This window comes from Melanostigma gelatinosum (assembly GCF_949748355.1).
Source record: "Melanostigma gelatinosum genome assembly, chromosome: 14".
Classification (NCBI taxonomy): Eukaryota; Metazoa; Chordata; class Actinopteri; order Perciformes; family Zoarcidae; genus Melanostigma; species Melanostigma gelatinosum.
Window position 1 is genome coordinate 16,824,221 of NC_136647.1, and position 23,518 is coordinate 16,847,738.

The 23,518-nt window shown below is 42.0% G+C and overlaps 1 protein-coding gene across 1 annotated transcript; it reads right to left on the reverse strand.

The window, feature by feature from the left end:
- Positions 1-2,298: 2,298 nt before the first annotated feature.
- Positions 2,299-17,669, reverse strand: slc8a4a (solute carrier family 8 member 4a; the record flags this gene model as incomplete). The annotated part of the gene is made up of 8 exons (XM_079283742.1): positions 17,593-17,669; positions 13,821-15,242; positions 13,170-13,684; positions 7,158-7,264; positions 6,169-6,287; positions 4,602-4,701; positions 3,317-3,589; positions 2,299-2,678 (listed from the first exon to the last, which is right to left on the reverse strand). The coding sequence occupies exons 2-8, from the start codon at positions 15,165-15,167 to the stop codon at positions 2,299-2,301; spliced, it is 2,841 nt and encodes a 946-aa protein (XP_079139868.1). The 5' UTR covers positions 15,168-15,242; positions 17,593-17,669.
- Positions 17,670-23,518: the final 5,849 nt, after the last annotated feature.

A 23,518-nucleotide genomic window follows, 5' to 3' on the forward strand; every position in this document is an offset into this window, starting at 1 on the left:
AGAGCTGGGAAATATATGACCGATAATAATCCAATGATTGTTGACCTTGATGAAGTTGTGAGAGGTTTTTAAACAGAATAATAGACCATTACATCAGACTTTACTCTCCTTCAAATGATTTCCTGTAATATGTTGTTGCTGTTGAGCATCAGGACAAACACTCATGTTGAAACCTGAAATCCCCCGACGGCACTCAGAAGTCCTTTTCATCAAAGACAAAGCTCGTCAGCTCAAATTTCTCTTGACTGTGGTAATAAATAATGGTCATCTGAATATGTATTTCAGTATTCCTATTTTATCTTACTTCATTCTTAAATTCCCCTGCATTCAGAGGGAGATGTTTTAATTCATGTGACATTTAGCTGCTTGTCGTGTTAAGACTTAACCTACAATGAGTTTATACAATGCATTCAGGATTAAATCAGTGGTCCCCAACTGTTTTGATTTGTGACCCGCTCAGATGTTTCATTTAATAATTGTTTATTTATCACAAAAAAAGAGAAAAAAAGTCCAAAAAGTGAATCAAATTAGAGAACTTTATTTTTTCTTCTTACCAACCCTCATTGATTATCGCACGAACCCTCAAATCTATCTTGTGACTTCTGAGGGGTGTGACCTCTAGTTCGGGAACCAAAGGACTAAACTATGAAACTGTTTATAAAGTTATTAAAGCTAGCTCCACCTCGACCAACTACAAGTAAAATTCTGCATGCTTATGACTTGGTGCAGTAACAATGATGCAATAATATATCACTGACAGCGTCCATTGTTTATCAGCATTAAGAAAGAGTTCATATTCAGATTAATTATAACTCTAAATAGGGTAACATTGGTGTGTTTTTGGTTATTTGGTTATAGACCTAATCGTGAAAGAGTATTCAATCATTGAAGATGTGAAATTAAGACAACAAGGAGTTTTACAGCATCATAAATGAGCAACATTTATTTCCACTTTTTGTACATTAAACGTGCATGTCAATAAAACTAAAATTGATCATATAAATACCTTTGCTGTAATACTGTTACAATAAATATGGCTCTACAGATTCTAGGTTAAATAAAAAACAAACTTCAATATCAACTGCTGTGCGACACAAGGAGACACTTTTAAGGAAATACTCTACGCGTCTTTGCTTTTAGCACATTGTTTCATCCCAGATGATGGACCAGTTCGGTGATTGTGCAATTATTAAGATCTAGTTCCTCTTCCTCGACTCATTTGACCCTTTGCTCGCTGCTGTGCTTTTTCTAAACTGAATTTGAAAAATGTTCACATGTGTCAGTGTGACCGATACGAAAACTATTGTCCATCTCATATCCGTACTCAGGCTGCACTTGTGCAAACAATGACAAAATAGTGCCATGCCTTTCGCCAATTTGTGCTGGAGAACAGAGGTGCACGCACACACACACACACACACACCATACACATACCTTACACACACGCAACAAAATCTATATGTGCTCAAAGAATTTATACTTCATAGACAATTTTAAGACTCATGTTGTAAAAAACAAAAAGGCATTTTTAACCCTGGCTCTGTCAAACATGATACTGATTGAAAAAGCTTTGTGGGAAAGGGGACCAGGCAGTGAAGATACAGCTGTGAGTCACATGTACAGGAACACATCAACACATCAACAGCCATATCAAAATATTACATTCAGTACTTTAAAATAGATTACCAAGAAACTCTTAATAAGATCACATGCAAAAGTAAACAAACCTACTCTTTCACAAAACTGCCACGCACAATGTTCATCGTTTACATGATATACAATAAATAATTAATGTATAGATAGAGTAATAAATATCAACACACAAATACATCACTTCAGCCTCAGTAATGGCTTTCATTTTATGTAAATGTCAGTATAACGTCATCCCATGCACTTTTAACTTTCCATTTAATAACACCCTTAGAAATATACTACTCTAATCTTGTGCTTTCTTAACACTTAAAAACCCAAGTGATCGAAGGTTTGATGCGATTTATGCCGATAGCAGTGGTTAGATAAATGTTCAGTGGAACATAGCAGTTCAAAAAAAGGAAGAAAAGTCAAGAAAAGGTTTATTTTCAGTGGCTAAAGCTATACTTCACAGCATAGTGGGTGGCAGCAAAATTCCAAAGTCCAAAGATTCAAAGTCAATCAAATATTGCGCGGTATCAATAATAACTACCGTAATGATACAAATAGTTATAAACCTTTGTGAAAATAGACAAAAACAGAGAAAAAACACCTTCAATAGACTGTAAAAACAAGGAGAGGAGCCGTGTCTGTGTGTCTCCCTCTGTCTCAGAAGCTAGGCAGATGGCAGTAAGCCTCCAGGGAGGACAGCAGGATGTAGATGAACCAGAGGGAGAGGAACATGAATAAGGTGAGGAGCTTGGGTGTCCGTGGGCCCCCAAGCTCTCCGCCTGCCACGCTGGGACGCCGGCGGTAGAGCAGCACCATGACACACACCAGCGCCATGGAGGTGAAGACGGTGACGGAAAAGGCCAGGGAGCCTGGGTCCACCTTGAACACCTCTCCTTTGCTCTTCCAGTAAACGGCAGCGATGGTCCACGCCACCCCGATGCCCAGGAACACATTCACTGCATTGCTGCCCGTCACGTTGCCGATGGAGGCGTCAGCGTATTGGTCCTGGATGGCAGCCACTTTACTCGCAAATGTGTCTGTGAAAGGAAGAGATATATTAATTAAGCATAAAGAAAGAAATAGAAAACAGTCATTTGTTTTCAAATCAGCCTCCTGGTAGAGATTAGCGGTGTGCACAGACTCTGACAGGGACCCTCCCTTAAACCCTCAACTGCCAGCAACTTTGGACAAATATTACAGGTATTATGAAATGAAATAACTCATGGGGCACAAAGTGAGTCAGTTCATTTAAAATAAGCCAAGAGATATGGAGCATAAACCTTTATCTTTGTGGTAGAAAATTGGTATGCGATAGCGTGGTAGAGAGAGAGAGATTGGATAACTCACCTGCAAACTTGAAGGAGTGTGTGCGGCTAACTGAGCTGTCAACGACTCATTTTCATATTCTTATTTGTGCCTCGCTGTGGCAGTGTTTAGTGCAATGGGGATACAATTAGGCAGCACAGAGAGACTAACAAGTGAAACAGGCTTTATCTTTGTTTACAACTTGTTCATGTTCAAGACAGGGGCTCAGGAGAGAATTACTCTGACAGCACAGGCGGAGTTAGAGGTTGCACAAGTTTTCCCAGGCAGCTGCTTCTACTGCCCGCACAAACCCCAAGAGGAAACCCAGGACAAGACTACGGCAGAGCTGTTGGAAACCACAGACGCCCACCTGGAACAGAGGTGCCTAGGGCCACGAACACCACAGCGGTGACGGAATCTTTGAGGCCGACGGTGCAGCCGAAATGACAGGCCAAGTCCCCGGTCACAGCCGTCAGAGCGCCGATGAGGGAAATGGACACGATGAAGCAGGCCCAGCCGTTCCAGTACTCAGTGGGTGGGACAAAAGCGAAGAGGACTTTCCAGAACACTGTCAGGAAGTGCATAATGTAATCAAAGCAGGAGGGCAAACGTTCCTCCCCGCTCTCTTCCTCGTCATCGTTACCTGGCAGAGAAAGAATAGATGCGTGAAGGCCTGCAAAATACGTACCAAGACCCGCTGCCTTCTCTTTTCACAGACTATCTAAAGACCGTATCCTGCAGTGTAGAGAACTGAATGTATCATCTCATCTAGCTGTGACATCACATCTCAGTTCATGAATTCATATTGAATCATAAAACAGTAAATAGGTCCAGTTAATGCTACAATCAAGCTTATATAGCATGAAGACACCCACCCCCACCACATTTGACGAATGTGTGGGAGCTAACCCTTTCAAATCGTTACATTAAATCTGTAAATATAGCTACGACTATAGTGATTGAGACATACATAGGAAGCATGCTTATATACAAGCATATATATTTATATATATAGAGAGAGGATGCTTCCTGCCTATATATGCCTATGTTATGAAAATATGAGTGACCTCAACCACAGAGAGAAAGAATGCAACCGAGAGAAAGGAGCATATTAACAGAATGACACTGATCTGGTGTCTACTGTACGCTTTTAGCCTAAATGTTGTGTGCGCTAGTGCAGACCTAAAAGGTTCACAAAGTGAATGGCTTTTGAAAGGGCAAAATAAAAAGGGTTCACCATACCACATTCACAATACATAAATACGTCAGAGCCATTAATTGTCCAGGCAGAGCTTGGACAAGTTTAGTTTTTATGTTGAGCCACATAAGGAATTCTCCACATCATGCATTTTTAATAAAATGTCTGGGTTAAAAGGGAGTAGCAAATAAGTACGTAATTGCTAAAATATATTAAAACAGGCTCTGTTTTTGTAATCTCTTTCATTCATTATCCAGTAAATTAGGCCTTTCTTTAAATTCCGCCAAACTGGAGCCTTTGGGAATTTATTATTAAACAAGTATCTGAAAGAGACATCACAACAGTGATGCCGGTAAGAAGCAGCTGGTGGGCCGGATGCAGCCTGCAGACTCAATCTTCCACAGGTCCGGTCTCACAGGGATGAACAGAGGAGACGTTTCACAAAGCTGCGACTCACCTGCACTGACAGTGACAGCACTAACAAACTGCTCCCTCCAGCTGCTGCTTCCCACCACCAGAGCCAGGTTCGTCTTCTTAATCAGCTTGTCTACTGTGCTCTGTAGACGGCCACGAGGACACAGAAAGCAAAAGGACAGGTTGTTAGTAGCCATCTCTTCACAGTCACGCAGTATACAGTATCAATATCATCTTCATCTTAACTGTCATATGAGACTAGGGACGCTGATGTGGTAAATGAAGGTGCAATTAACCAAGTCACTCTTCCCACTCTGGTGCACAGAGTCACCAAAAGAGATGCAGGAAAAAGGTGCATCGCCAGCATAAAGCTGCTTTACACCAGTGCAGAAAGTAGAGCCGTTAGTATCAACACATGAAACTGAAGCCTCTAAGTATCAGTGCAATATCATGTTCCAGCTTGAATCTGGTCGTAAAGGGGTCTTAAACACCACCAATTTTATGCATGAAGATCAGTTTACTTTTTCAAGATGACTACTCAAAAACTGTTGGAAAATGGCTCTGAGAGGAGCTTTTCAAAGTGACCCGAAAAATGGCATGGCGGTGTCATCCCAGGGGACGGCCGTGGTGGAAGGCCTTATATTATGTTTTTGGGTTGTCCGTGCATTTGTCCGGACATAATGTACAATTATCGTGAACTCAATATCTCAGGAACGCCGAGAGGAAATGTCTTCAAATTCTTCAAAAATGATGAACTGATTAGAATTTGGTGAGCAAATGTCATTCAGAGGCCATGACTCAAGACATCATATGCTAATTATGACAATTTTGCCCAAATGTCTAATAGGATAAAATGATGAAGTGATGACATTTTGGACAGACATGGATGTTAACTGCAACTTGACATACAACCATGAGGCGGTAACTCTTCTTTGAGTTTTTAAGTCAGGATATCTTGGGCTCTGCTGCATCAAGTTTGAGAACCCACCTCTAACTTTATGGCAGTGCAATACAAAATTGACAGAGAAGCCCTTTGAATGCTGCATTACGTTCAAAATTATACTTTTTTCTCAACTTATTTGACTATTCAAGCTGGATGAAATGATGAGTGACTGACTTTACTGCCAGATCCATGAGTTACATGCACTTCATCAATTATTTATTACCCCTGCCAAGTTAGATGAAATACGAATACCTAACAGTCATACCCCAAATATTATGACAAAACAGATATGACTGTAAGAGTCAGAAATATCAATGTTTTATGTTGGCACCACGCCCCAGCTCTAACTGTGTGGCAGTATGAAACACATGAACAAACTACTGAACAAGGTCATCATGGACAGAAAAGAGAAGATAATTAATGGATAATTATGAGCTCTCAGTATCTTCAACATATTTTAAATTGAAGGCTGTGACTGCCTCTCTGGTGTCCAAAGAACTGCTTTGATGGATATTCAGTCGGGGGAGAGAAGGCAAATCTTGTAAGAACAAACTAAATATTGTCATTCATCAGTAGCAGCTTGTGAGAGGTATTGAAGTACGCACACGTCAGTGTGATAGGTGAATAGGGCTCTGACGTAAATAAAAAGCTGCTTATTTGAAGTTACCTTGAATTCATAGGACTCCTCAATTACCACTTCCAGCTTAGTGTGCTCGCCCAGACAGGGGCAGCCCATCTTTGACACGTCCTCTGATCCCGCTGCTGTCTTGTTATCATTGGTGTCTCCTGCGCCAGAGAAACAGGTGTGTGTGAACAATCAGCCAGTACTTCCCACACGGGGGATTTGCTACAATATGAGATACCGTAAAGCAAACCCGGCGTGGTTGGATGAGAATTAAGCATACTAAGGATCACATGTGACATTTGGATGAGTGTTAAACATGTGCTGTGAATGGAAGACATCGGTTATATTTCCAAGTACAAAAACACATCTTACTATATTCCATTTTAGTTTGTGATCATTCCTAAAATGCTCTTTGTTTGTATGCATCCAAGAACTGATTATTTGACTTCATTTTTTGAGGATCTTATGGTGGGCATGGGCATGCTAGTAATACAATCAATATCACAAAGTTGATGGAAAAAACTTTAATTTAAGACAGGATGCCCTTCATAGATGGGGGATATTAGCAATATTCAAATGACAAAATACCAAATTTGAAACAAATTGTGTTGCTATTTTCTTTTGCAATGTTGTCAGCCATTACAATACCTTTACAAACTAGGATTAATGTGCAACTGTGTAAGGCATTTCAGAAAAAATGAACACATTATCAATAACTCCTTTGTGCCTTATAGCTCTAACTTTGATCAAGCTACTAAAACCCACGCTGTTTTAAAGAGCAACAATTAAACCTTGAGTGCTGCAGCATAAAGCATGGCCATGAAATGCACCAAAGGGACTAAAGAGATCACGCCTTAGAGTTTCCCCAGAGTCAAGAGGAAGTTGCATCAATGAATATAAAGTGCCCTAGCCCAAGAATTTAAATAGAATATAAACGACAGGGGATGTGAAATAATATTTAGTCCAGCCATAAAAATGATGAGGAAAATCCCTCTGCTGCTGTAGCATGCAAGCTGCTCAGCTCAGCTCACCGTGTCTCTGTCCCACATCCAGCAGGATGGGCTCCTCCAACACAATAGTGAAAGTCTTGTTCTTCTCGTACTCCTCGTCGTCAATCACCTTCACATTCAGCATCTTCCTGAAAGCAGAGGGGGGTCAAGGAACAAGGAAAGGATGGAGCCAAACAGAGATGCGGGATTTAAATAATTAGCATTATTTAAGAAATATCAGCAGCATATAATATGCGTTAACCCGCAGTTTGCAGTTGTTACTGAAATACAAAATATAAAAAATATTCCAGGCATCTAGTAAGAGTAGTTTCTAATGCGTAGACAACCTGTGTAAACTGCCTACACAATGAATTGTGAAATATAGATGTCAGCTAAGGAGATGGAAGCTGGAGATTTGTTACAAATTAACAAATATCCTGAAGTACAGAACCCTCTGTAAAACATGAATATAGATACAGTATATATGTATATATATATATATTTCCCAGCACCCCACAAGAGGGCAGACTCCTTCCACACCATTAATTCCATTAGAGCAAAAGAGAAATATAACGAGCTAGCTCACACCCTCCCACACACTTCAAGCTATAAGTCATCGGAAATTGCATTATTATCTTGTTCTCAGTGGAAATCAAGCACCACCGATGTAGGAATCCATGCAGGTTCAGGCAAACTCTTAAGACATATTTAGAAATACAGCTTTTTGTTACTGTTAAATCTGAGTGCTACGTGAAAACACGTGAGGATGTGGTGTCAAACTGTGGCTGACATATTTGCCTCAGCCCGCTTCATTCTCCCACACTGTCACAGTGAGTCTTTCTCTCCGTCTCCCTCCATCTCCCTAATGATATGTGGGTGGCTGTCTATTTCCGTCTACTCATGTACACTCAGAATTCGACAACACGCTGGTAGAGCCTTTTGCTTGCGGAAGAGAAGAAGTTTATTTTAAACACGAGTGATACGTCATCTGCAGTCTGATGTCAAGGAAAGTCATGCCAGTGGGAGCAAAGGGAATCGCAGTATCGCCTTAAGTCCTTGCAATGGAAAAGAAAAATAGTTTATCCTTTGAACAAGATGTTATTTCAAGTGCGATATGTACAGGGACACAGTGAGTTCACTTTAAAGCCTCGTGGAAAGGCCTTCAAATAAAGTGTGGATCGGTTGCTATGGACTGTATTCACACAGCAGCCGTTTTTATATAAGTCTACATACCACTTTAGGCAGATACTGTTTGTCCTTAAGTGTATGACGATGTAAAGGATATAACAGGCAGGGATCAAACAATCATTAACACTTCGCAGATCTCTCGCTAAAATACAAGGTAGAAATGAAAGGCTGTCAAAAAGCAGCAGGGACGTTGGTTCACATACTGCATTAGGATGATTATGTGGCAATTTAAATCTCAACCTATGCCAGAGTCTAACAGCAGGGTTTATAATAACACGAAAAGCGAACGAAATGACTGCATTCAGTTTGGATTTTTGGAGTTCTGGATCATTTCTGAATGTGCCAGAACTCTAGAACCGCTATCACGTCTAGCTCATGGAAAACCGGCAAGAAACCAATCAAGAAACCAAACGAACTGAAAAGGTATTACATGTTAAAGTAATACAACCCAGTGGAGCTTTGTTAAAGTATGTGGCTCCCATGTCTCTGAAGTAGGCTCAAATTAAAAATAAAATATGTTCACAGTGTAGAAAAAAGTTCAGATTTTGTAACTCTTTGTCTTGAGGTCTGGCTGTTGCAAGATTTACAGAAACTGACTGATGTACCGCGCTAGCAGCAAGTAGGCTAATAAACTAGTTAAAGGAACAGATCAACATTTGCTTTCTTACTGACGGATGAGCAGTTCCGTACCAATCTTGTGTCTTTAGTCGAATATATAAAGCTGCAGTTGAAGGACGGCAACTGTGAACTTTATTTGGGGAGTTTCCCGCTCCTCCACATAGTGCGTTGGTTTGGTTAGGATGCTCCAGTTTCCTCCCACAGCCAAAAGACATATACAGAAAGTCATGAGGACTGGAGTCTCCAAACTGCCCACAGGTATAAGTGTGAGTGATTGTATGCCTCCATGTTCACCCTCGGAGAGTATCTCTGCTTTCTGCACTCTGCATTGTTGGGATAGGCCTCCTGAGAGCCTGACTAAAAGGACGCCAGTAGGGCGAATGAGTGAATGCAGAAATGCATGACAGTATTTCAAATGCCTACGACTGAACAGGTGCACTGCCATTCAGTTGAAGAATCATGGCTCAAACCAATATGTCAGCATGTGTCTGCCTTGCTGACGTGTCCTTGAGCAAGTTACTGGAACTCTACCAGCTCCAGAGAGACTGCATTGTAGCTGAATATGAACACAAAGCAGCAGCACCGGGAAGAAATGTGTTTCTCATATCTGCCGCATTCTATTGTCTCCAGTGTTGTTGTTTGGTTATTATGTACAGGATATTTATACAGAAACAAAAGGTTGATTGATAATGACATACGACTCTTATCATAACTTGAACTTGCAACATAATTGAGAAGGGCTGCTGAATAATATCTAAACGACTGAGCGAGGACAATTTCAACATATAACAACAAGACTATGCTGCCAGCTATGTCATGAAATGTGCAGCCCCCATATTTAAAAAATGTTTAATGCGTCTCCTCCTGCTCTGACAGCCCGCTTTTACCTCCGTCTAGAGTGTCGATTTTTCGAGAACTATAAACACTTTTGGGCTTGTTCAGACTGCCACCTCAAATCGGTTTTGTTTTTTTGGTATATCCAGATTGTATCCAGTTTATAGACATTATACAATATGGATGTAGTCTCTGTGACGTCACCAGGTTTCTGAAAAGCCTGTGTTGCCATCTTGGCAGTGACGACACAGCCTCACTCTAAAAATAGGCAAAGAGGTGGATCGTCTGGGAGCTGAAGCGTACTGGTATGGCACCCACCTGTCGCCCAAAGTGGCGACACCCTCAATTAAGACGAATCTTAAAGGAGCCATACGCGACATTCAGCATGTTATTATAGCAGCAAACAACTATTTGCAAAGGTATAGTGGAGTAATTTCCACCTCAGCAAAGAATGACGTCGCTTCACTCTCCCTATGTGTGTGTTACTATCCGAGCTTCTCCTTGCTTTGTTGACATAGCCGGACCGGCAGGACGTGCTTTTAGTGCACGTGAGCGTGACCCGCTGGCTTGCTCACCGCCGCAACTCTGCAGTCCTTTGATATGGCAGTTACAGACGAAAGCATGACCCTATACCGTGCCGCCGCTGCTCCACTTTTCTGTGTTTGTCAGGAAGTGCAGAACGATATTGATGATAGTGATTGACATTAAGCGTGAGAAATAAAGAATATCAGGGTACTGATTTCCCTTTTCAGAAGTGATCTCCTCACATCTCTTCCATCTAAGCTGATATAACTGCCCCCGTTATCCACCTCAGCCTCAACTAGTGTGTAAGTGCCACACATTTTGAGGCGCTAACGAAAACAGATACAAGAGGAAGCTACGCACACGCATCAAAGGATCTTTGCAGATCTTCCTCTAATCCATAAACACAGAATGTAAAACGGTTCAGCCTGTTCATTTTCAATCGGAGGTTTGTGTCTGTATCATAATCTATTTACTGCAGTGCAGAATTTAGATGGTAAATTATTATTTAACTGCACGCCCGGATTTAAAACCGTTCCTCCTGGCTCCACGCCACAAGCTTAAAAACTAGCCTTCCTCCTCTTTCGCTCCTCTGCATGCTCAAACATCAACCGGGACTGGCATATGTACAGAAAGACACACAAAGCAAGATGCACTGTAACTAACACACACACACACACACACACACACACACACACACACACACACACACACACACACACACACACAGAGAGCTGCCTGGAGGCCTGCTGCCGAGTGTCAGCTCTTTGTCCTGAACGCCCAGGGAAACACTTGGGTGAGAAAAGCCAGCTTCGTTTGAAGGATGAACTTTGGCAGTGAGATATGGGAAGATATGCATTTAACACGGAGCATTGGCAAGCTTTTCTGCACAAATACACGCGCGGATACTAAAAGCCAAAATCGTTTTAAAAGTCAAGCGGTTTCACCCGTATCTTTTAACAGGACTGACGGAATGCTCGGAATTAAACAACCTCATGAAATATTCAGTGCGACTTGGAGATCTGAGGAGCATAAAGCAGGAACAGAATGTGATAGTGTACAAGACTTAGGTCCTTGAGAATCTGTTCAACGGGGGAACTTTGGCTCAATTGATGAATACCCTGATCAATATCTTTAGGTGGCAAATAGAGATGTATGCTGCCTTTCTTTCTCTCACCTCCTTAGGTATTTAGATTCAAAATACAGCTGGCTAAAAAGATAAGTCTGTGATTTCATCCAACTGGACCAGGCAATTCTGACTCAAGCTCTGAGCCAGACCTTTTTACCTATGATCAGAGTGCCCCTGCATTCGCCTTTAAGGTCTTGTTTGTTATTCAGAGGAGCACAGGAGCAGTGGAGAAAAGCTTTGGCATTTCCCCGTTGCTTTTGGGTTTTCTTTTCATCCATTTTCCCGGAGCAAACTGTCCTGCTCCGCTGGATCCTGCTCTCCACAGTCCTTCCTCTCCTGCTGCACGGCGGCTGTCGAGAGAAGCGCGACTCCAGATAATATGAAGTGTGCAGATGCTTGTGTCACTGTCAGCTTGCTACAGTTAGATGAACAGATAATTGGCTCTGTGAGGATTTTGTCTAATGCTCAGTCTCCATTTGAATGCAGATACAGGCTGCCAGCTTCTAATTTTCATGCTATGCACTATTGTCTCATTAACCACAGCTTCATTTGCCGCCTGCGCTGCGTGGAGAACTTTTGGGACTCCTTTAACCCCTCTTCACTCTCTTGAATTGCTTTTGGTGCTCAAGAAGCTCTTTTTAGTTCCCCTTTGGAGCGGCATTTTGTTTGATGTGGGTTTGGAGTGGATTCAGCGCACAGGCATACACTCTTAAAAAGACACACAGAAAAATGCACAAAAAGCAAGCAAACATGCAGATACATGTGCACAAGCAAACAGACACATATATCATAACATTTCACCTTTTTTGCGAGGCAAAACATACAAATAGAGAGATCTGCATTCTCTTTGAGAACAAACAGCGTATTCACCTGCCTTTCCTCCCACTCAGCCGACCTACACAATACACCTACACACGAGCCCTGAAATGCTCCTCACACAGACGGAATCATCTGACACATTGTATTCCTTTGTTTTGTCCTCTGGCGTGCTGTAAAACATTTTCATGTGATGAGCTTGATACAGTTCAGTTCTTATTTAACTAAAAACCAACAAAAAAAACATTGTTGCGGATAATTGCCAGGTCCTTTGCTCATCACATCATGAAACGAACACAAGTGTACTCGTCATGCTGCCAAACCCTCCACACAACGTTGAAGAGAAAAGCTGGAACAACATCACACTTTCACCTCTGTCTGTACTCTTCCTCCCTGCTCTCTTTATATGCTTCTCTGCTGGCGCATCCACGAATCCTTTTGTTGAAAATATCACACAGGTCTCCTTGCCTACACTTGTTTCAGTAGCTGCTAGACCCTCATCCCCTCCTCTCTGTTGTGCATTCACCTGCCTGACACTCTTTCCTCTGCTCTGTCGCTAACATGTACTTCCTTTGTTTTCTGCAGTGGAGTTTTTATTTCTATGCATTAGAATGAACTGCACAGAAATTCATTGAAGGCTGCTTCTATGCTTCTTCTTCTTCTTCATTTCCTTTTTTTCCCTTTTACATCATCTCCATTGTTTCATTATCTGTCTCACAATTATATCCTCTTATCCTCCTACGTCCTTGCTCTGAAAGATCTAAACTTCTCAGAGCCAACATATCTATGACTCATAAAAATAGTCCTTTTATCCTTTACCAGAATAGATCATTGACAGTAATCTAGCAGGACAGTTTAACATGTCAACATGGGGGCTGCGATGTTTGATAAAGTGATGAGAAGCCAAGTCATCACATCAAAGAAGAAAAGGAACAATTGTCACTCACATGGTCTCATCGTTCTGAAACTCCAGCTTGCCGGACACCTCATCGTAGTCCTCCCCGGCCTTGGCGGTGCCCTCGGCGGTGCGGTAGGGCACCGCCACCTTTCCCCTCGCCCCGGACGTTCGGTGAACCTTCACCTGCATGTTGCCGATGCTCTCGCTGACCCTCATGGAGTTGGTCTCGAACGTAAAAATACCAGCGTGGTCGTCGTCATAGATGGTAACGGTGGCGGTGGGAGCGCTGCCCAGGGCTGCCTTTGGAGGAACATGGGAGGTGCCCACCGTGCTGTTGCTGGAGGTGATGGAGCTTGGCTCCAGGACGGAGACCTCAGCCCGGTGAGCGATACGTGGATTACTCAGACGCACGTAGAAGTGCTCATCCTCTTCAAAAATATCATCATCAATAACGCCAACAGTGAACTCTTTTGTCGTCTCACCAGGCTTGAAGACCAAAGTGCCCTCAGCAAACTCGTAGTCTGAGCCGGCATTGGCAGTCGCATCCTCGGTACGGTAGTCCACCTGAGTGGCACAAGCAAAGAAGAAAGTTTAATGGAGTTTTAATAAAATGCTGAAGTATTAATATATCTTATGCCTCAAGCAATTTAATTTGATTGTAAATCGAGCATGAGCTTTTACAATCATGACTTCTTATTACCTTCACAGTGCAGCCACTTTCTCCTCCATGCCGGGTCACTGACAGCTTCAGTGAGCCACAGTTCTCAAAGCACTGGTAGTGAGAGGTTTCAAACTGCAGGTAGATGGTGTTGGGATCTTCCTCTTGCCCGGTGGCCTCATGACAGCTCACCACCTTCCTGGCCTGGTCGGCGGCGTGCTTTTTCAAGATGTTCCCGGCTCCGATCATCATACGCGTGGCTTGAATGCGATAGAAGGCCCGGCTCTTCTGTTGATGGACCAGCACTTGGTAGTTGGCCATCTCAATCAGCTGCTCCATGTCCTTCTCCGGGTGCCTTTGTTTTAAGTCTTTTAGATTGCGAGCCATATCCCGTCGGGCCTCATCCTCTTGAACTTGCTCCGCACTCATCCCTCCACCTTCCTCCACCCCTTCCAGCATTCCATCCAGAGCCTCTTTGGGGTCAGTGTGGGAGTTCACAGCCGGGCCGTCCATCTCCAAGTCCATTTTAGTGAACATGGCATCTCCCTCGGACTCAATGATAATGCCACGGGTCTTGTCAGCACGATACCGCTTGTGGACGTACTTGTACAAAAGCAGGCGCCGGTCTGCAATCCAGGCTTGCAGCACACAGAGAGGGAAGAAGAGGAAGGTGAGCACGGCCTCCCAAACCTCCACCTCTCCGGGGGAGACCACAGAGAGAATGAGATACAGCCAGATGTAGGCGAACACGCTCCAGGCAGCAGTCACAAAAAACACCCGCAGGTGCTTTACCTTGCGAGTTTCATTTTCTGGCACCACATAGACACAGATAGCGATGATAATGAACATGTTGAATGCAGCGCTGCCCACAATCGTGCTGGGACCCAGAGATCCAGCCTCGAAATTATGACCGACCACTTCAATGACGGAAAGCAGGATCTCTGGCGCAGATGAGCCCAGCGCCATCAGAGTCAGGTTGGACACGGTCTCATTCCAGATGCGGACAGTCGTTGTCGTTGTCTCACCGTTGGGCTTCTTAATCGTGATCTCCTTTTCCTGAGAGGTGATTACTTCGATGGAAGACATGAAGCGGTCTGCGATGATGGACATGCCCAGGAACATGTATATTAGGGCTGCAAAGTAAACAATGGCGCGTGCCACCTTGTCACCCACCGCAGGGTTTTGGGGGTTCCACATGGGCAGCACCACGCCCTCGGTGCAGTTATCAGTACTGGAGCAGTTGCCTGGTGTGCTGCCATTGTCTTCATCATGGCTGGCGCTGCCCTGGGAGAAATGAGTGACTCCTGGGAGCAGGACCAGCAGAAAGGAGATAAACATACATGGCGTGAAAGTGGGAGTGAAATTCAGGATACTCTTGTGCAGAGACATCGCAGCGTGATGATGCTTGCAGTCTTATGATGCCGGAGTTCAATTCACGTCACATGTGAAGGTGTATCCAAATGTCTGAAAGACAGAAGGGTAAGATATTTGCCTGTAGGATGAGATCATCACATTCCCTGCGTCAGATGTTCACCACTCAGGGTTCTATTCCTTCTGTAACCTGGACAAGCATATAACATCACAGAAGTACTCACAGTCATACTCTTTTGCATGCATATGACGTGGGATCCAACAGTTTCGTAGGTTCGAGTTTGGAAAGCCAGAAAATTTGGCACCTACTAATCATTGACTCATCGGTATTGAACTACCCTGTCCAACACCCACACACATAATGTGGTCATTCGGTGCTACGCAGCGGTAGAAATGTTACCCTCTGCACCTGTAGTATTGAGGGAAAAAGTGACTCAGTCCACCATGTATTGTCAAGTTAGAGGGGATTCTAAAATAATCTTCACTGACAGCATAACAAGGAAAGAGCAGTTGTTCTTCGGCAGCATCCCATACCTACCGATAAAGATATTATAAGATTATTCAAAGGATAAACAATCCTGATCTCTGATGGAAGTGCAGCATGCCTCTCAACTCTACTCTGCAATATATTGTTTCATGCTAAAATTTTAGTAAACACCCTTTTTTTTCCATTTTGCACAAGCCATTGGAATGCCTATGCCTATGTCAGGGGACAACTTAAAATCAGTTCACAGTGGTTTTCTTGGCAGCAGAGTGGCCGTTAGCAGCTTGAGTGAACAATTCAGGGAGTACAGCATCAATGCTCAATGCAGGGTTAACATGTGCATCGATGTGAACAGAGGAAAGGAGAGGGGGAAAAGCCCAGGAATGTAATCTGGTGCTTCCTAATTAAAACGTCAAGACCATCTCCATCTCAAAAATAGGTTGCCTACCTACAGCAGAAGAGATTTGACAATGCTTTATGTACAGCACATGCTCTCATTGACATGCAGCAGAGAGTAGCTGCAATCTCCACTCTCACCTGCATAACTAGAGTGCACGTTTTCCATCAAGGCAACATTTCAGGGTGAAGCAGCCCAGCACAGATGTAGTAATTAAGTTGTCTTTCAGTTTGTTTGTTGCCTTATGAATAGAAGATAAACAAATAATGTTTGTGCAACAACATAATTATGTTACAACTCAACACATGTCTGCTGATCAGAAAGAGTGAAACACCAGCTAATTCAGCACCATGGACAGCGACTCACGCAACAATCAGGAGCAGCAGTGAAACACGAAACACATGATCCGTAGTCTCGTTTACAAAGAATGTTTCCTACTTATTTAACAAATGCATTTCAGAAAGTCCTGGATCCTGGCAATAATAACATTAGCGGCAAGAGTACAAGATTGTGTACTTTCATCATTGATTCCTTCTCCTACAACACAATATAATACTGCTTTCCTCTGGCACACAACCCTGCACAAATTTTGAGTGGGTGACGTTTCTATGGTAAAAGCAAGCTCGCCTAACTGGTCGCTACAGAGGAATAAAACAGTACAATAGGAACAAAAGGTGTCTCCATTTTTTTCTTCCGTCCTATTGGTGCCATACACAGTTCATCAATATGCATTCCTCTCTGAAATCACCAATTAACAACAAGCTAACAAGGTCCAGAAACATAGCGATACTCTGTCTTGTTTCCCTGAAGAATCCAGGATTTATTAGTCATTAGTCATTAGTCATTTATTAGTCATTAGTTACATTGATAATTTGAGTCTCACCAAAGACATTAGATAGATTCCAAGCTGGATCTCCACCAGTACAGAACTACAATTCTCTGCAGATATTCAACATTAATTTATTGATTAACCACCTCAGTGCAGGATTTATACCACTGCAAGAAGCCACTTTTCCATTTCATTAAGTTTCTCATTTAACCTTTAAAAATTCCCAAATGATCCAAATCCAAAAAAAGCCCCTGACCCAATACAAATGATGATGATTTGATCCTCACACGTGTTCCTGTTTGCTAAGCAGAGGTCTCAGGTTGGCAAGTAAACACTTGTACATAATGAGTCACACTTTGATGCGTTTTGTGAGAGATGGTGTTTTTTTTTTCATCAAATGGCAGTCTCAATTTGTAATGAGACTCCTGATGAATGTCATTTCGACTATCTTGGGAATGAAAAGTCATGAAAAAAACAAACAGAAAGAAAATGAAGCAGAAACAATGCGTAAACGAAAACAAGCAAACTGACTGTTAGCAGACAACATGAATTGAACATAATCAATTAACAGAAAGCTCAGCAAAAAATATATAAACATGTAGACCATTGATTTGCATGAAGCCACTGTATGAGGTTTAGGGCTGAGCATAGACAACCCAAGGTGTTCATGCAGGAATATATTCAATGTTTCTATGTCTCCTATTTTTAATATTCCAAGAACTGCATTACTCACCTGCCTACAGTTGTCAGTGAGTCAGCTCAGTGTGGAAGTTGTGGCCTCAGGAGATGAACTTATCTTTCATATCGCTCTGTGGAAAGACAGGTTATCTTGAATTAACAAATTGTAGAGAGAGTTTTATAATCACCATGAAAACTAGCCTGAAAGGATTCCACATCAGAGAGTTTTAAGAAGCTTATTAAAAGCCAGATATGTGGGCCAGTAGATTTAGCAAGTAGAAACACAAATTGTAACAGACAAGTCAAAATGTTCAATTACAGATGGGTTCTGAAACGACTACATTATTTGACACGACAGATGCAAGAAAAAAAGCCGATTATCCCGTCCGTGCGCGGTAGCTATGAGGGACAAATAAGACTGGTCCATTTGGTGCGCACAGCAGTGTCCCAGAGATACTCACCGAAAGCCCCGAATCTCATCTGGACCCTGGTCTCAGCGTGGCTACCCTGCACCAGTTCTACAGAGGAAGATACCCCGTGTGCCATCCACACAGCAGGCTGGTGTAATGGTGTTGGCTTGTTGCGCTGGTGTCTTTGACGCGTTGCTTTCCACGGTGCTTCTTCGCTATTTTTTTCTTCTGACAGGTACCCGACCTCAGCAAACTTAACACTGCCGGATTAGTTGCTTTTATCAAATCCCCCTCGCTCCTGCGCGGCAACACCTTCCGCGAACCTAAGTCATTTTTTCAAAAACCACAATACGTTTTCAGTTTGATCCTGTCCAGGCTAACGTTACGTGCAATTGTTGATGCACAATAAATTGAAATGACTGACTCTGCCCTCATTCGTCCCGCTTGTATCAGTCAGAAATTCTTCCAAACAGTCAATTTATAAAAGGCTTTCAAGGATGTTCTTTCCTCGGAAAAATAAACTGAGTGAAAGAAAATTCCCTTGCTTTTCTGTCTGAGCTGGAGAACGCAAAGAAACCAAACAGGACTGCACATGAGAGTAGGCGTGAATGAATGGTGAAGGATTGAGAGGACGCAAACACAGTACACGGAACAGGACAAGATGGATATCAAGCAGAGGGATGGTGGCAGACAAGAAAGAAGACTGTGGTGTTGTGCAAATGGTAGTCTTGTCTTACTCTTCTTGCGGTGGTCAGCATTGGCACAAGAAACGATGAGCGAGAAGGAAGAGCAGTAACACTGCAGGAACAGGGGAGGAGACGTTCAGAAACAGCACTACACGCACGGATGGTCCTCCTGACTGCGCATCAGGAGCCCAGAATGAATGACCATTTCACTCCTGAATTGTCATTATTTGCTCATTTTCGTGATCAGCCGACATAGCAGATAAGCCTCCTGTGTAAAAGCTAAATATCTGATATTCAGAAATCCCAGATGTTGCTGCTTCTAGGTATGTTGTGTGTTGGAGGTTTTTGTTATAATATGATGTATATGTTATATACAGAGACGAGAGAAAAAAACACATCATCTGAATTTACCCTGACTTCTTGATACATACTATACAACTGGTAGAATAACTCGATCTATCATAGGGGAAAACAAATAAAACTAAACTTGAAAAGAGAGAGAAGGAGAGAATAAGGAGGCTTAATATCATTCATGCTGTTTATTACACACCAGCAAAACAAGATGACTGTGTGTGTGAGACAACTTTGCCATCCTGATCCTTACCACTGGCGGGGTGAAATAATATGTAAAGTTTGGCCTTTTGGTGGTGCCAGAGAAAAAAACAACACCAATTTAAAACGTAAAGGTCAGTCTACGGATCATACGGATCAATACTACTCAGGCTATAAAGACAGTTAACAGTATAACGTCTGACAAAATAACCCAGATGATGTCATTGTGATGTCATCAAGGTTATCCTGATTTTGGGTGCTTTCGTCAACACGAACTGAGGCTCTACACTAAAATAAGAGCGCTGTTTGAAGAAACAGAGTGATCTATATCTCCATCAGTTGACGAACGGGTAAGGTAAAGTGGATGAAAAAGCGTCTCTACGCAAGAGCTTGTTGTCAGTGTGGATGACAGTGATTATGATGAGACATGAGACTCTAATAATGTGACTATGAATAGTCAGAAAACACAGGCTACTGGTTAGCAATTAGTGAAAATGTAACCTAGTTCGCGTTGCTTAACATTTTGAATGCTCTGGGAGCTCGGAGCGACTTTAAGAACACAGCCTTAGATTTCTAAAACTTTGACAGAAACAATGCTGTGATAGTCATGGAATCTAAAAGATTAGCTCATTTAACAGACAGCAAAAGTCCAATAGGTGCAATTGAGTTGCATTATGGAAATTGTAGACTTCAGTGTTTTTGGAGTTTGGGGCTAAAAGTCAGGATTTCGTTACCTTTGCTGCACAGATGTTGACCATTCTTTTTCAAATGTATATTTATTTTATGAGTTCGGAAATGCAATTCTAAATCTCTGGATCACCTTTTAATTCATGCAAAAAAAGAATTAATATTGTCAGAATTGGCTAAACCTTTATTAATCTATTCTGTACTGGCTCCTTAGAATTCTAACAGCTAAACCTCTAAAGGTATTTGAACATTCATATTTACAATTAGGGCTGTATCAGATTTTCACCACACCAACATTGTGACCAAAAATAATTCACAATACCAATATCATGGCAATATCTTGCCAATCAATAATTAGAAAAAAAATTAAAATGCTATGGTTCAAATCCATCTTTAACTTTGTTTATTGTGTGTTTTGTATACAATGGCATGATTTAAGAAGACACAATAATATCAAATGTGTATTATTAACATAATATCAATATTTGATTTCTTAAATACCACGGTTATCCTCAATTCGGGTATATTGCGACACCCCTACTAACAATTAGCTTGCATGCATTTAGTAAATGACATGTAGCATATTATGCTCACATGCTTTGTTTAAAGTCCTTTCAAAGTACATGTTCAGTCATTCACTGAAATATTAGAAAAGTGGCAATTTGGACCTGATGGTGATTACCAGCATCATTAGCATAAATCCACTGGGTACTGTGAACGTCTGTATAGCATCCACCAGTTGTTGACTTAGAAAGCCACTGACTAACAGTACAAAAGTGTCGTCCTTGGAGCTACACTGCTAGCAAAGCTAAAAATATAACTTTCATTTGGATAGAATTCATTTAGTTTTTATTGGTGGATGATTGCCTGCAATAATCGAATGGAGGCTGTGGATCACCCACCTGAAGCCATGATTATGGCAAACCTGGGAGAGAAATAAAAGAGATTAGACTGAGATCTGGAGGACAGAAAACGCCGGGGGAGGGGAAACACCCCAAACAGCACTAGGAGGTGCAGCACACTGGAATCTTCTTTCCTGCAAAGAGGACTCACTTAAAATCACACAATGAAGCGTGGAAATGTTTGCACTGTTACCCGTGTAGATGCTTAACTTGAGCAAGACACTTACCATGTTCATTCCAACACATCTTGTGCAACAGATACGTGCCCTACAGTCATACATATGTAGTCTCCCCTCTTGAATTTGATCATATTTTAATGCAACAATTAGAGAATAGAGAACCTATAAACATAACTCACCCTAGGGTGGTTAATCATCTTCAAAACTATTTTGCTCTGACTACCTTTCTCCCTACCTGCCTGCACACATTCTGCAGGTGCAATCATTGCGCATCACCGGATTCTTCCATAAGCTGCTAGCTCGACAGCTCTGAGTACTAACAATAGCTATGCTCGTTGTTTACGTTCATAATAATCATTTTGGGGCAGTGGCTTTGGAGGGAGGCCTGAAGGGACGGCCTGTCAGTGTTGCCGACTTGACGGCTTTTGAAGCTAGATTTAGCGACTTTTGAAGCTTTCATTGGAAAAGAGTTGGAAACACTGGGCTGGGTTTTTCGGTTGTATACTTTTTAAAATGTAGCAAACTCTTACTAGTTTCTCAAGATTACCAACCCTAGCTTTAATGTCAAGGGATTGACCCTCCCATCTGTGTTGCAAATGTATGGGTCACAGCCTACAGAACAATTTAATTCCACAATAAATACAGAGACACATACCCAAATATATTTAATCAGATTAAATATGTGTATGAAAAAGAAAACATGAAGTGATCTTTTAAATGAAAATGAGTGTTGGAGCTATTTATTTGATATTGTAGTTTGTTATGTCATTTATAAGTAGTATTGTTTAATTATTGTAGATGTTTCACATGTTAAGATTATTTTTCTCTTTAATAGTAATTTGTTTAGTTATATTATTTTTTGGGTAATTACTGTGGGCACCTGTTGCTATTTAAACGAGGAGAAAGGTAGGACCAGCATGCACCGGGGTGGGCGTATAGTTTTTACCAGCTGCACAGCAGCATTGCACTGCACAGGACAGGAGAGACAGCACGACAGGAGTTTGTTTGCTTGTTTTATTTGCTTTATTTAATAAATACACAAAAATGGAATCCTGCTTGGACATTTTACTCTCTTCTGGCTGCGTAAGGATACCGACCACGGTGCATCAGTGGCGTTTGATTATTATTTGTTTAAGTTTGATTTAGCCGACAAATGGCCACTACAATGAGCATTGACATTCCCTTAAAGCTACTAAGTGGGGGCAGATTCTGATGTAAGATTCTGAGAGGAGGTGCTGCTCAGTGTAACCCGTGATACTGATAGGTGCTGCCCTAGATGCAAACAAACGATCACATTCTCCAATGTGTTCAAATTAGCAGATATGTCCGTCACAGGCAAGTCAGCTCCAACAATGTCACTATCCATCGTTCATATTTCACTGACACTGTCATTCTGCACCGTGGACAGGACCGCAGACCTCCTTTAACACTGAGAGAAAGATGTTGAAGGAAAAAGAAAAAGGTTAAGGTTTGGTGACATTGTCGGTCATATCTAAACTCAATGCTATATTTATTGTTCAGGTCTTAGTTAGAGTTGTACTGAATTACATTATTTGTGAAGTGGCTCAAATGTTTTGTCTTCTAAACTTGCATTCATGAGGGGTGCAGAATCACACAATCTACAGCAGCATCAACAAAAACTTGACGTGTGGGTTTCTGTGACTGAAATTAAAAGTTGGAGGCCATTCACCCTCTGTAACTTAGGTGCTTAGATGCTGAGGAACATGATTCTGGATTCGGCTATTACTGCATTTTACTTATGGGACATAATGATGGCTATTAAACCGTTTGCTGTAGGAAGTTGATTTACCTCAAAATAAATCTAAAGGTGTTTCCCTACGACTTCTCCTTAGAGTGTTTGCTTATCTTTGCTATTTTCCCAACTTATCTTTCTCGAAAGACACTATTTTATAAGAATCCGAAGGCCATAATTTGTGGAAGCGTACCCTTCCAAAATATCTCTCCGCGGGTCAAACCCATTTGCCAGAAAGTACTGCTTGGTCAGGTGGTGTTATGTTGACCGTAGACCTTTTGTGAAAGTAAGTAAGACAATGAAATGAGGATTAATGAGAAGTTAAAGCACACATTTCAGAATCTTAGAGACTGAATCCAGAGATATAACTCTACAAGTAACAATGGCAACAGGTGGCTGGACCACAACACAGCCCTTTTTCATTTTTCCCTCACAGACATTTCTGTATGACAGAAGTGTATCCTTATTGCAAAGAAAATCCTCAAATTGCTCATAACTTTAAAAAAATGTAAAAGCGGATATCTGTTGTTATCCTCTTTGACAACAAGTCAAACTGTTTCGCCTTTCAATTTCTTTTTCTTAATTGGGCGACTGCGGCTCAGTGGTAGAGCAGGGTCGTCCATGCTCCGCTAGGCCGTGTCAATGTGTCCTTTGGTGAGACGCTGATCACCAAATTGCTCCCGCAGGCTGTTCCTGCGGTGTATGAATGGATATGAATGATCAGATAGTTCGGGCAGGTGGCCCCTTGCATGGTTGCCTCTGCCATCAGTGTATGAATGGGTGTGAATGGGTGAATGATGACATGTAGTGTT